The sequence below is a fragment of the Mugil cephalus genome, chromosome 8 (genome assembly GCF_022458985.1).
Source record: "Mugil cephalus isolate CIBA_MC_2020 chromosome 8, CIBA_Mcephalus_1.1, whole genome shotgun sequence".
NCBI lineage: Eukaryota > Metazoa > Chordata > Actinopteri > Mugiliformes > Mugilidae > Mugil > Mugil cephalus.
The window spans coordinates 8,250,506-8,262,750 of record NC_061777.1 but is presented as its reverse complement, the minus strand read 5'-3'; the positions used below and the strand labels follow the sequence as shown (position 1 = coordinate 8,262,750).

The following is a 12,245-nucleotide window of genomic DNA, read 5'->3' as shown; positions in this document are numbered from 1 at the left end:
AGGGTGTGGAGGGTTACATACAGTCTTAATTCTAATTTTAAGCGCTCATCGTGTAACACATACTGCTGTCAACTCTACGTAGGTTCCTCTTAGCATCATCATACCAACAGCTAAGGCCAAACGAAACCCTTGAAAGCATTTTATGTAGTTGTTTCCAGTTACATTTGCTCAACATGCAGCAATTTGTAAAAAGCCTTCAGGTTTTATTTTTTAATTAACACAAATCGGGAGTTCTCCTCGTTAACAGTTAATTAAAAACATACGCTCACATAGCTTTCTTTCAGTTAATCTTAATTTGTACTTTGCATTCATACTTTCAGACTCTCCACTCATGTTTCACAGTGAAGCATGTCTTTCCAGTCTCACGGGTGCAGGATTGAGGTGCACTCCCCTGGGAAGGGCTTCCACCTGACACCGGTGGGGCCACCCAAAAAAATGACAGGTTGCATGATCTGGCTTGCAACTGTGATCGCAGAACTGTTGGTTGGGGTTGAGGTCTGTGCAGGAATATCACATTCTGCAAGGCCACGTGCAAGAGCAGCGGGATTTCCAAACATTAAAGGGGCCTTTAAACTCGGAGATTACAGCTGTACTAATGTCTGAAAGATTTCCCTTAATTGAATCTAAATAACAAAACCGTGTTCAGCCTCAGAGCAAAAGAATGAAACACAACGATATATTAAATGGGGTTTCCACACACCGGTGGCCATACAGTGTCAGGGCTTAATATGGTGGGCATTTGTGGCATCTGCTTCATCCACCAGTATTTTTAACATACTGTTAGATCTGAAGAAAATTAGAGAATGGTGCAGTCATAAACAGACCGAATATTAAAATTTATAACTACAAAATAACTAACTGATGAATATTATGGCTCTCGAAGCGGCCCACTGTTTACACTTTGCCTAAAGTCCAGTCATTCACGACTGGTTAGCTCATCCAGAGCAATTGGTGTTTAGATATCTTGCAAAAAGGGACACTTTAAGGAGCCGGGAATGGACTCATCAGACCTGCCCCACCATCTGACCCACAGCTGCCCCTAAAAAAAAAAAAAAAAAAAGACTGCAGGGAATATAACCACATCCTCACTTTTCCCACAGACAGCAGGTTATGTAAGTTTTATGGGTGTTAATTATGATTCCATCAGGTTCATCTTAGGATAACAATCAAACATATTCCAACGCTCTATCCGAACATATTCCTCTTCTTCTTCTTGCACTGCACACATTTGCAAGATAGTACAGAATGCATGTAATCAGTATGTTACAAAAAAAAAGGGTAAGTGAAAGAATGTACCTTGACTCCATGTCAAGAGAAACTTGAACTGGATAGTAACTGATTAGTTGCCTGCTTCATGAGCTTCACAGACAGTTCGAGAGCTCCTCTGATGCACAGATGCAGACTGACAGACAGCACTGACTCATCTGACAAAGGCTCAACTCCAGCTGGAGCACAGATGCCACATCCCTCTGCCAGTCAGTGTTTCTCACCTCTAAATCTGTCTTTTCCTGTCCCGGCCGACCTTCAGCGCAGTGCCTGTGAATGAACCACCGGCAGGAGCCTCCGACACAGGAGTTACCATGGTTACGTCACATGCCCAATAAGAGGGAGGCGTGGCAAACATGCTGCTGCATTTCCTAAGGGCAATTTACAGCGAGTTACGACGGATCCATACTGCGCGGGAGACTGGGTGGACGGATTCCATTTAAAAGGAACGGCGGCGTTCACGCGCTCCGTTTGTCCACTGGTGAGGGGACGTACAGCAGAGACGCAGAGACACTCCACCAGCTGGGTGTCCTGCTGCTCTCATTGAGTCCCTTCCTTCCAGCTAAAACCACTGAAGCTGGAAATAGATTTGACTTATTAACACCTGTTACAGTCCCAGATAACACATTTAGTCACGTTTGAAATGTTTACCTGACACTTGTACTCTTATTATATCATCCTATTGCTCTTAGTTGGATCAATGAAAGGACAGTTCAACCAAGCATCATTAGTCCACCGAAAGAAATGCACATTCTGATGCAGGTACGAGCTGTTAAAGTGTCAACAACTTTATTTTAGATGATGTTCAGAAGATTCAGGTTGTTGTTGTTTACTCACTCACCCCCAAGCTGCTGCTGCACGGCTTTAATGGATGCTGAAGAAAAAACAGCCCACAAGATTTTCACTGTACAAACGAGTACAGTGAGTTGGCATTTCCAAATGATACATCAGCTGAATATATTTCAACTCAATATCACGTACACTTTCCACTGGGAAACACATACACCAATCAGCCACAACATTATGACCTGGCGAGAGAAGTAACCCTGAATGTCTTGTGACAATTCAATGCTCTGCTGGGAAACATTCGGACCTGGCATTCATCTGGGTGCTACGTTCACAGAAAGCACCCAGCTAAACTCAAATTCACTAGATCCCAAGCTGATCAAGCATCTGTGTGGTTTGCTGGAACAACATTTTGTTGCCAGACATCGGAAAGATGAGTCACAAGGGAAACCTAGACAATATTAAGAAGGTGGTCATAATGTTATGCCTGATCGGGGTAAATACCAATATTAATAAACTAACATTTGTAGCATAGTTTTTTTTAGATGTTTTCATTTTTAGTTTTGAGTTTTCCTTTTCTATAATGTTAATTTCACTGTTCACTCTCAATGTACGTTCATTTTCATAAACGCAGTGAAGGTCCTCACATATGTTAATGTATGTTTTGTTTTATCTTTTTTTTTTTAAATAAAGCAAAGCAACACATCTTCTTTACTTAGATATGAAAAAGCAAATCAAAACTTGTCTTTTGACAATTATGTTGTCATGTATCTTGAGTTCTCCTCTGTTTGTTCCACCGTTTTGAATCACGGATTTCTGCCGAGTTAAATCATGTCTGATTTTAACCTCCTGTAGTTCCTGCGGTGCACCAAAGTCCCAAACAACTCTGTGTACCGCCTACAAGAAGGCACAAACGCTGGACTGCGCAGCGAAAGCTCCCAAGAACGAATGATTTCATCCAGCATACACAGCGTTTTCCCCCACATGTTGAACACGTGCACCAGCACCCACCCCAGACGCTGATGTTGCGCAGAAACCTGTTGGCAGCAGAGCGCTTGCTGCCATTTGTGAGGTCTTGTGACATTTCTGGATACGTGCCACATTTCTGAAGCTCAGGAAAAGATGCAAAAAAAATTTGCATTTTCTGAAGGGGAGGGGGGGGCGGCTGTGTACGACTTTTAGTAAAACATGGTATAATCACTGTTAGGAGTCCATGGTCGATTAAAGGTCCTTTCAAAACACACTTTTACATTCGGCTTCCTCTTGCTGTTTCCATAACAACCATGAAGGGATGGAAGAATGTGCTCTATAACCTTCAGGACTCAATACCGACAAGAAAGCACACACAGCTGCTGCATACATGCACATACCTATGACAAGCAACCGACACTCTGAGCTACTGGAGTTATTGAGAACAAACATGCGTAGAAAAATACTTCAAATTCTGCTGCACCATGGAGTGGGCAGGTGAAGCGGCATGCAGCGTTAAACCAATCTCCAAATTATTCTCTTTATCCTCCCTGATAATCAATCATCTGGATCAGTGCAGACAGGATTATCCCATTAGACACCTAAGCGCCATCTCATTACCCCCAACCCTGCAAAGTCTACACAAGTCAAACCCACAACCACTCACTGCTGCGCGTTTCTCTCTCACTCACGAACGGCTAACAATGAGGCAATTCCCACTGCGGCGTCTGTTACACTTGACACAGCAGTGGGAATTGATTGAGCATTTATGATCAAGACAGATCGTCCCCAGGACCTTTACGCCGCGCGACGGAGCGAGGCCGAGCAGCCCGACTAGAAACGAAGAGGACGGCCGAGGCAGCAGAGGAGGTGAGACAGGACTCCAGGTAGAGTGGGGGGTGGGAGGGGGGGGCGCTTTTTCCCTGCGGACGCTAATTAGCTATAAGCCGCATTGCTTCAGAGTGGGAGAACGTTAACCTACAACCCCAATCAAAAGACCCGACTTAACAACGGAGGACACACGCGAGCAAACACACGCGAACGGTTCAGGATTGTTTCATCTCCACTCAGGCTACAGTCAAGTGACAACAACTAATCCACTGCTTGACGGTGTTTACTCCTTAATTAAAAGTCAGCAACTGTGGCAAAACACTCGGTCGTTGTTTGTTCGCAGCGTTTGTCGGTTACTGTTTGTAGAAACAACACTGTATCCGCCAGGCTCGACTAGCATGGAGCGAGCTAGGGAATGAATGAGCGGGGAGCAGTGATATAAAACAATATTTTAACACAATTCTTTCATCATTTATCAGACATGATACAGAGAGCGTGCTGCAACTCGGTCGCCATCTTATAACCTGCACTTTGCGTAATAATCGGCTGGGAGTTAAAAGCACGTCATGGCCTAAAGCTGCAGTTCAGAAACGCTCCGAAATACGTCTGCAGGTATGTACACGCAGAATCTGTACTATGCGCGTTTATTTTCTGTTCACACATACAATCCATTTTGGAAATTTGGCCTTTACGCAGCACTGTGAGGACACCTGCAGACACGAAAAACAAGCGAAATCACCAAAGTCTAAACCTTTCTCTTGAGGACAGGACCACAAATGAACACACACAAACACACACACACACGGACGCATACAGTCTCTGGCTCCTACTGGGTTAATACACGAGGACATGCTTAAATCTACAAAAAAGACAATTACACACATCTGCAAGCCATTAGGTGTAATCACATAGTGCAGCAGAGGCAGAATGACGGAGACCTTGTGTTGGCCCCTGTTCCACAGTAATATGTAGTCAGACCTGGAAACTACACACAGAGATAGTTGCTAGTCTCATTATAATAAGAATAATCACCCTCAGGAAAAAAAAAAAGATCCTACTAAGGCTTATTGTTTGTTTCTACGACACAGAAACCTATCGAACCATAATAGGACAATACAGACAGCTTTGTGAAACATCTCCTTCCTCCAAGTACACACCACCACCTCCTCCTCCTCCACCTCCTCCTCCACCTCCTCCTCCACCTCCTCCTCCTCGGTGGTGAGGAACAAAATGGGATTAGAAGGGATTAGTCTGAGTGTCAATCCTAAAAATAAACCACAGCGCTTACAACAAAGGTGACACGCAGTGAATGAGGTGTATTTGGGCAGGGAGGGGACAACAATTTCTTCGTCAGGTTATTTACACAGTGGATTAACCAGTATCCTTAAGTTTAATTGCACCAACATGGAGGAGTCGTCAGAGGGGAAAGTGCCCTGGGAAAAACTAGACATCACATCCGTCCATCACCAGAAAAGAAAGACGCTAACAAGTGTATTGATGTGTGTCGCTTGTGAATAATTGATTAGGTATGGTGTACATGCTGTAAATGTATATATGCATGTATATAAATTAATGCGCTTCAGGCACTAATGTGTCAATCTTTACCTCCTCTTTAACCAGACTAACAGGAACAACAAGCATCTGCACGCCAGAGTCGGAGAGACGCTGCTGCGATCGCGCAGCCGTGCTCGTTTTCCACCACAGCTGCATAAAAGCGATTGCTTTCATTAATCTCCTCTAAGAATCCGCGATGTTTGGCGAAGCAGATTCGGAGCTCGAGGTCACTTCACAGACGTTACAGTAAACAGTTTTTATACGGAGGACAAATTCGGAAGAAGGCAGTCGAAATGGAGGAAAATATCAGTTAAAAGGGACTGTGATGTTTGCAAATGACTAACGAATCCTGGCAACTTTAAATCAAACCAACTGAAACCAAAAAAAGCTCCAACAGATTTCATGGCTCAAACAACAAATCATTAATGGTTATTTATTTTTATTTCGGTTCAAAATCTTTTGGTTGCCATTCGCTGGCATTTCTGAGTCTCTATGTTGTTGTTGTTATTACACATTCAATTTAAATGTATTTACATTCAAAAGTGTCCCAAGAGCACTGAGCTCACGGCACCCAGATCATGAGGGGTACCCGTCTTTTTTGGGGGGGGGGCCAGTCATAAAAAGATACAAAAGAGGGACAACGGTGGCACAGCAACAAATCCACAGGTAGTTTTTTTGCTTGTGTCTGTACCTGGTGTAAACTCCATCCAGAACGCCAAGACGGGCCTCAGAGGCTGGGACGTAGGAGCCCATCTGAGCCATAACACAGATGAGGGCAACCTGGCGGATGTAGGAGCTCTTACCCCCCATATTAGGCCCGGTGATTATCATAGTCCTCCTGCCATCGCCCTAAAGGGAGGGGAGGAGAGGAGAGAGGAGAATAACTGTGACATAGACAGAAGGCAAACGAGGAGAGAGACAGAATAAGATATTTGCATGCTGTCCTGCACAGCTGAAGAGGTGGGTGGACTGAAAGCCTGGCTTCTCCTACTACTCCCAATGGCTTGTGTTTCTGTGGCAAGATTAACCTACACCCACTCCAGCACTGAGCGGGGAAGCAAGCACGCGTGTGTGCGTGTGTGTGTGTGTGTGTGTGTTCGGTGTTGCGCAAGTCTTCACGTGCGTATTCATAGGAGTGTAGCAGCATGGGCTGGTGCAGTTTTGTTTTCAGGACTGTCTCAGTGAGTTAGGGAGCAGGGAAATGTCTGTGTGTGTTTTGGCTCCACCTTGTCCCGGAGCTGCCTGAATGAGCCTGAGTGTGTGTGTGTGTGTGTGTGTGTGTGTGTGTGTGTGTGTGTGTGTGTGTGTGTGTGTGTGTGTGTGTGTGTGTGTTGTACCTGGAGTTCAGTGTGGTTGGGCACATACTGGTTATTCTCTCCCAGTAGTAAGTCTATAGCGGGGTGTCTGCCGTCCCTGATCAGAATCTGGTGCTTATTTTCACACAAGTCGGGCCTAGACACAGAGAACACACAACATCATAAACAGCTGCTTCTTTTTTTTTTGTTTGTTTGTTTTTTTGAAATATCATGATTTGGCAAGAAAGTGATATATTAAGGAGGATGCGGATACATGTCAAAACATGTCAGATACTTTGCAAAATGCTCCACTGTCCAAGAAGCCAAACCATTTTTTTCCTAATTTGTTGAAATAACACATAAAACAAGTTGCACAATGTGAACTTAGAGTAAAAATATGTATTTATTCATCAATAACATCCACAGCCCCTTGGCCTCAGACTCTAGTATCATTATCTCCTTTGGCAGAAATAAGTTCTGCATAATTGTCTCTGACCTGGAACCGGTCCTCTGTGCAAAAGTCATTCAGTTACACAAGATGTTTTCTGAAATGCATAAAAAAAAATTTTTTTTTAAAATCTTGTCATGATGAGGTTACGATGAAGTTTCTACCTGTCACTTCCTGGGGAGGGATTTAATCATCGGCCCCTAATCTGGATCTCCTGATTATGCTTTTAAACTTATTGTGATCTGTGTAGGAGTATACTTGTGTTTTTCAAAGGAACTGATTATGTTTTATTTATTCATTGGAAAGATGAACGTGTACAAAAAATTTCTTTGAGTTTATCACCTGTCAAAAAACCTGAACGTATCAAGTGAAAAGGTTAAATGTGTAAACCCGACAACGGTAACAGACGGACCTATCAATGCCTCAGTTATTCTTTACTAAAAACACACAGCAGGTGCATTTCCTTAAAAATAAATAAATAAATAAAACAGGACAAAAGTGCACAAGTCCTAAAGTGACCTAAAGTGAGCAGTGGGAAAAAAACTGACAAAATATCAAATGCGCAAATTCTGCAAGAAAAGAAAATATATGGAAACAGACAATTTAAAGGTGCATGTGGGATTTTGCGTGTGTGTGTGTGAGTGAGTGGGAGAGATGTTGGTCTTCTGGCAGAGCTCACTGCAGAGCCCGGCGCACACACCCACGTACCGCCTGTCTAAGACTATAGGACACGACACAGGACTCCCCAACACACATAATCCCACACATACAGTAAACACACGCAAGCGCACACACACACACACACACACACACACACACGGCACGTACTCAGACACACGCATCAATATTTATGGCCGTCATGAGTGGACATCACCTGCAATAGTCCCCTTGTTTGGCCACCTCAGCCAATGAAAAGAGGCAGTCCATGGTTGCTAGGTGACTAATAGCCCTTTTCATGGTGTGGTAGTGCTCCCCAAACTGACTACGGAGAGAGAGAGAGAGAGAGAGAGAAAAGAGGAAGAGAGCGTGAGAAACAGAGAGAAGGGAAAGAGATTTTCAAGTGTATATTAAGGTAAGTGCATACCGTGTTCTGAGTAGACAGCACTGACGGTGTGTACTTGACTAAAACAGACTAATTCTGGCAGGCTGAGAGCTGTGGAGGCTCCGAGCAACATGCCGACGTGTTTTAGAGGTTTTTCATTTGACTTTATGATCATGTGTGCGCGCATGCGTGTGTGTGTGTGTGTGTGCGTGTGTCATACTCCAGAAAATTGGTCCACTCCCTCTGGCAGTCCAACAGTAGCTGCTCTCTGAGCTGCAGCAGCTTCTTGTAGCGGTCCACCAGGAGAGGAGAGTGGTACCTGCCGACCGCTTTGGTACTGCACGGGAAAGGGGGGGGGGGGGGGGAGAGAGGCAGAGCATTTAGTGTGTGACACATCAAATCGATCCTTCTTGTCATCCTGCACGACGTGTTTCTTCAGCGTTGATATCATATACGTGACATTTCTACACTTTCGGAAGGTTGTGAAAGTGATTGTGAAACTGTTATTCGTCTGTGAATCTGTTTACAAATAGACTACGGGGTCACAAAGTTTAATACGCAAATGTCAAAGATAAGGGCCGCAGGTCAAAAGCAGTCCATAAAAGGGTCTAATCTGCACCGCAGCATGAATTTCGCATGAAAGTCGCCATCAGTCGCCATCAGTGCTAACCACTGCACCACTGTGCTGCCCGACAGTAAAGTCAGAGCTTTGTGATACGACATGTCCTGATGTAAGAACAATAACAGAGATGGTGTCAGAAAGCGGAAAACAACAGAGCCGCTGCGGAGAAGTGTTTCCTCTTTGTTTCCGTCTTTGTGCAGAGACAGCTCATTGATGGGGAAGTTAAGGGGCTGCGACAATGAGCAAAACAGTGCAGGGACGTTTATCAGGTCAAGAGTTGAACCCGGCTCAACGTTTGCAGCGGCACAATGTGACATTGTCCCAGACGCTGCGTGGGTGAAACAAATTCATCTAACGTGAACGTAACAGGAGGATTACACTGCACTAATAGTCACTATCCTGAATAAAACCATGATCATGTCAAATACAAAATACAAATTGACGTGCGACGCTGCTTTTAGCAACCAGTTTCACACTTACACAAGCAGCAGACGGAGCGCATGCAGGTTTAGCAACCTTTTCTGGACACCAGAGGAATTCTAGCGCGGCAGCTGCTTTTTCTATTTAGCTGCTCACCACAAACTGCTCAGAAAGGCTAAAAGCTCTGCTGTGTGGCATCGGCTAGTCACTACCTTTGAAAGCGAAAAGAAAGATGTTAAAGTGGATCTGGTTTATAAGTGGAAAAAATTATCTTCACTTTGATAGCTTCTGGAGCTGGCATGAAAGGAGCTCATCTGCCACTGAGAGCAGCATCAGGTTCAGTGTTTTCCGCCAAGACAGTTATAACACGTCTTTGTAAGTTTGCCACTGTGATCACATGCTTGATTTTTTGAGTTGATCATCTTATTTAGTGTGCACCTGCCAGCTGGCCGCGACATTGTCCGTATATTGTATATATCCGTTTATTATGTTTAGAAATTTCAAATTTCCATCTAAATCTTGGATGAACTTTCTGCAAGAAAAACAATTAAAACTGCAAAACTAGAAAAGGCAGTGAGAAAATCTTTTAACCAGAACTGATTTGTGTCAGTGACTGACTGTGTTTGCGTGAGGGAGCTGACCTGCTGATTTTGACCCAGTCAGGAGGAACTGTGGAGGCCTGCGAGTTCTTCACCTCAATCAGAAACTGAGGGCGGAGGAGGAGGAAGAGGAGGAGTGAGACTCAGACAAATAAGAGCAAAGCAGACAGGCTAAATAACGTGTCACTCTTGATTAAAACAGACACATAAAGGCATCAGATCGTCACTGTGCCTTCCGCCCGCGTGGCCATCAATCTCCTCCCACCTTCCATTCACGCTCTGGCCTTTTAGAAACACACACACTCAGACGATACCTCCTGTCCAGACACGGATGTGTAGTCGAGGGCGGGTGCCTTCAGCGCCAGTCGGACGTCTTTGCGGTGGTCTTGGATCTCGTCGAGGACGGCCTGAATCTGCGCCGTTCTCTCCTGCAGCACCGGAAACCCCGACAGATCTGAGAAGAGCTCCGTCTTATTCCCCGACCTGCACAGACGCGCGTATTTAAAAAAACGGGACAGCTGCTGCCAACACATCGCAACCCGGACCCACACGTCCACGATCATGGATAAAAAATAAAAAATAAAAAAAAATCGCAGGACATGAGCTTGTTGGTCAGTCTGACCCTTTGGACTGAAAACTGAGAAAAAATAAATCATCCATGTGTCACTAGACGTCCTTCACTCTGATACTCGTGCCAACTGTTGATCATGGATTGTGAGGAGTGACAGCAGGCATCTATCATCACCCACTGTGCTGTATCTTGCACTCTTTCTGAGCCCAGTTTTGTGCTACTGTGGTGGGTTTTTCTGATTCACATTAGTCATTTATGTAGCTGCCTATGCACATAAGGGCTTCATTTCAGCCCGGAGGACTTCTTTCTGGATTTATAAAACAGCCTAATAATTGATACTGAAGGAAATAAAAAGAATCAGCCCAACTGAATATAATTTATCCTATAAGAGTTAATTGATAAGAACCATATATGAATTTACCAGAGGCATGTCAATGTGTTTACAGTGTGCAAATTAAAATGATATTCAGTTCTTTACAAGAAAGCTCTTAAAATATGAGGATTGTTGGAACATTTCACGTCACTTATTAAAGAACAAAATCAACAGATTAACCCGTAATGAAAGCAATCGTGAGCTGACACTGTTTGCTAATTTGAAAGATGATGATGAGGTACACAACGAAAGCATAAAATGAAAAAAGAAAAGAAAAACATGTGAGGGATTCTTCTAAAATTCTTCATTTTGAATCAGCCCCCCTTTTGTTCTTGTGCATGTTACTTCTGTCTGTGTTAAAGCCTATAGTGTTTCATTTACATGCACCGATCAGGCATAACATTATGACCACCTTCCTAATACTGTGTAGGTATCCCCTGTGACTCATCAGAGAATGGACATGGGCCTTCTGAGGGTGTCCTGTGGTGTCTGGCAACAGGATGTTAGTTAGTGGGGGCCTTTGGGTCCTATGGGTTGAGGGGAGGGGCCTCTGTGGATCTAGTGAATTTGCAGGCCAGGTCAACAACTTGTGCTGTTCTTCATGTTTTTGTTTTTTTTCAGTTTTTCCATACACATTTTTGTGTGTCAGGCTGCGTCCTGCTGGGGAGGGCTGCTGCTATCGAGGAGTGTCATTGCTCTGAGATGGGGGTGTCTGGTCTGGTCTACGTGGGTGTTCCAAGTCTAAATAACATCCACACAAATTCCAGGTCCAATAGTTTCGCAGCAGAACACTAAATCGTCTCAAGATGACCAATGTTACTTATTTTCTTCTCTCAGTGGTTTTAATGTTGTGGCTGATTGGTGCATACTGTACATATTTTCACTTCAACTGCTGCTCAACGTTGGGTTCCTCCTCTATCACCTCCAGATACCTCCTCCTTCTCCTCCTCCTTGTGCTGCTGGATACTCACTTTGCTGCCTTTTCATTGAGCACCTTGAGGAAGCTATGGGCCGGAAGCAGCAGGTCAGGAGTGTCCAGCAAGACGCTTCGGAGCAGCGTCGAGCCGATCTGTGAATTGATAGCCGGGAGCAAGGCCTCCAGCTCCAGCGCCAGGCGGGAAAGGCTGCTGCTAATGAGGTAAAACTCCTGCGTGGAGGACTGGAACACACACATCGACACGCATGATGACTGACGGGGCATTTATGGTTGAACAATCAGTAGAATCTCAGCGGCAAATGATGAAATGTTCCTTCATAAGCCAGAAATAAAATACCTTCTTTATTCCAAAAATTCTGTGTATGCGTTAGATTTTTGTGGCCGTGTTGTGTGACCGGGGGGACTCTGTAAAACCAGCGAGATTACATCACTAAATTTCATCTGAGCTGGATGTGGCAGCCGAGCTTAAAGAGTGACCGTCTATTACGGCCGAGCGCTCTCGGTAACACAGAGACTCTTGAGTAGGAGCGAG

General features: G+C 44.5%; 1 protein-coding gene across 3 annotated transcripts in view; it reads right to left on the bottom strand.

Annotated features, from left to right (window-relative positions):
- The window catches only part of msh3 (mutS homolog 3 (E. coli)), a 37,044-nt gene that overhangs the window by 11,511 nt on the left and 13,288 nt on the right, over positions 1–12,245 (bottom strand). For 2 of the 3 annotated variants that reach the window (XM_047593121.1, XM_047593122.1), the window contains exons 14-20: positions 11,748–11,935; positions 10,147–10,315; positions 9,875–9,939; positions 8,412–8,528; positions 8,024–8,131; positions 6,744–6,858; positions 6,098–6,255 (exon numbers count right to left, since the gene is read on the bottom strand). In XM_047593121.1, the coding sequence (XP_047449077.1) occupies positions 6,098–6,255; positions 6,744–6,858; positions 8,024–8,131; positions 8,412–8,528; positions 9,875–9,939; positions 10,147–10,315; positions 11,748–11,935 (920 nt within the window). The remainder of the gene's footprint in view (positions 1–6,097; positions 6,256–6,743; positions 6,859–8,023; positions 8,132–8,411; positions 8,529–9,874; positions 9,940–10,146; positions 10,316–11,747; positions 11,936–12,245) is intronic. The other variant, XM_047593123.1, reaches the window with a different exon arrangement.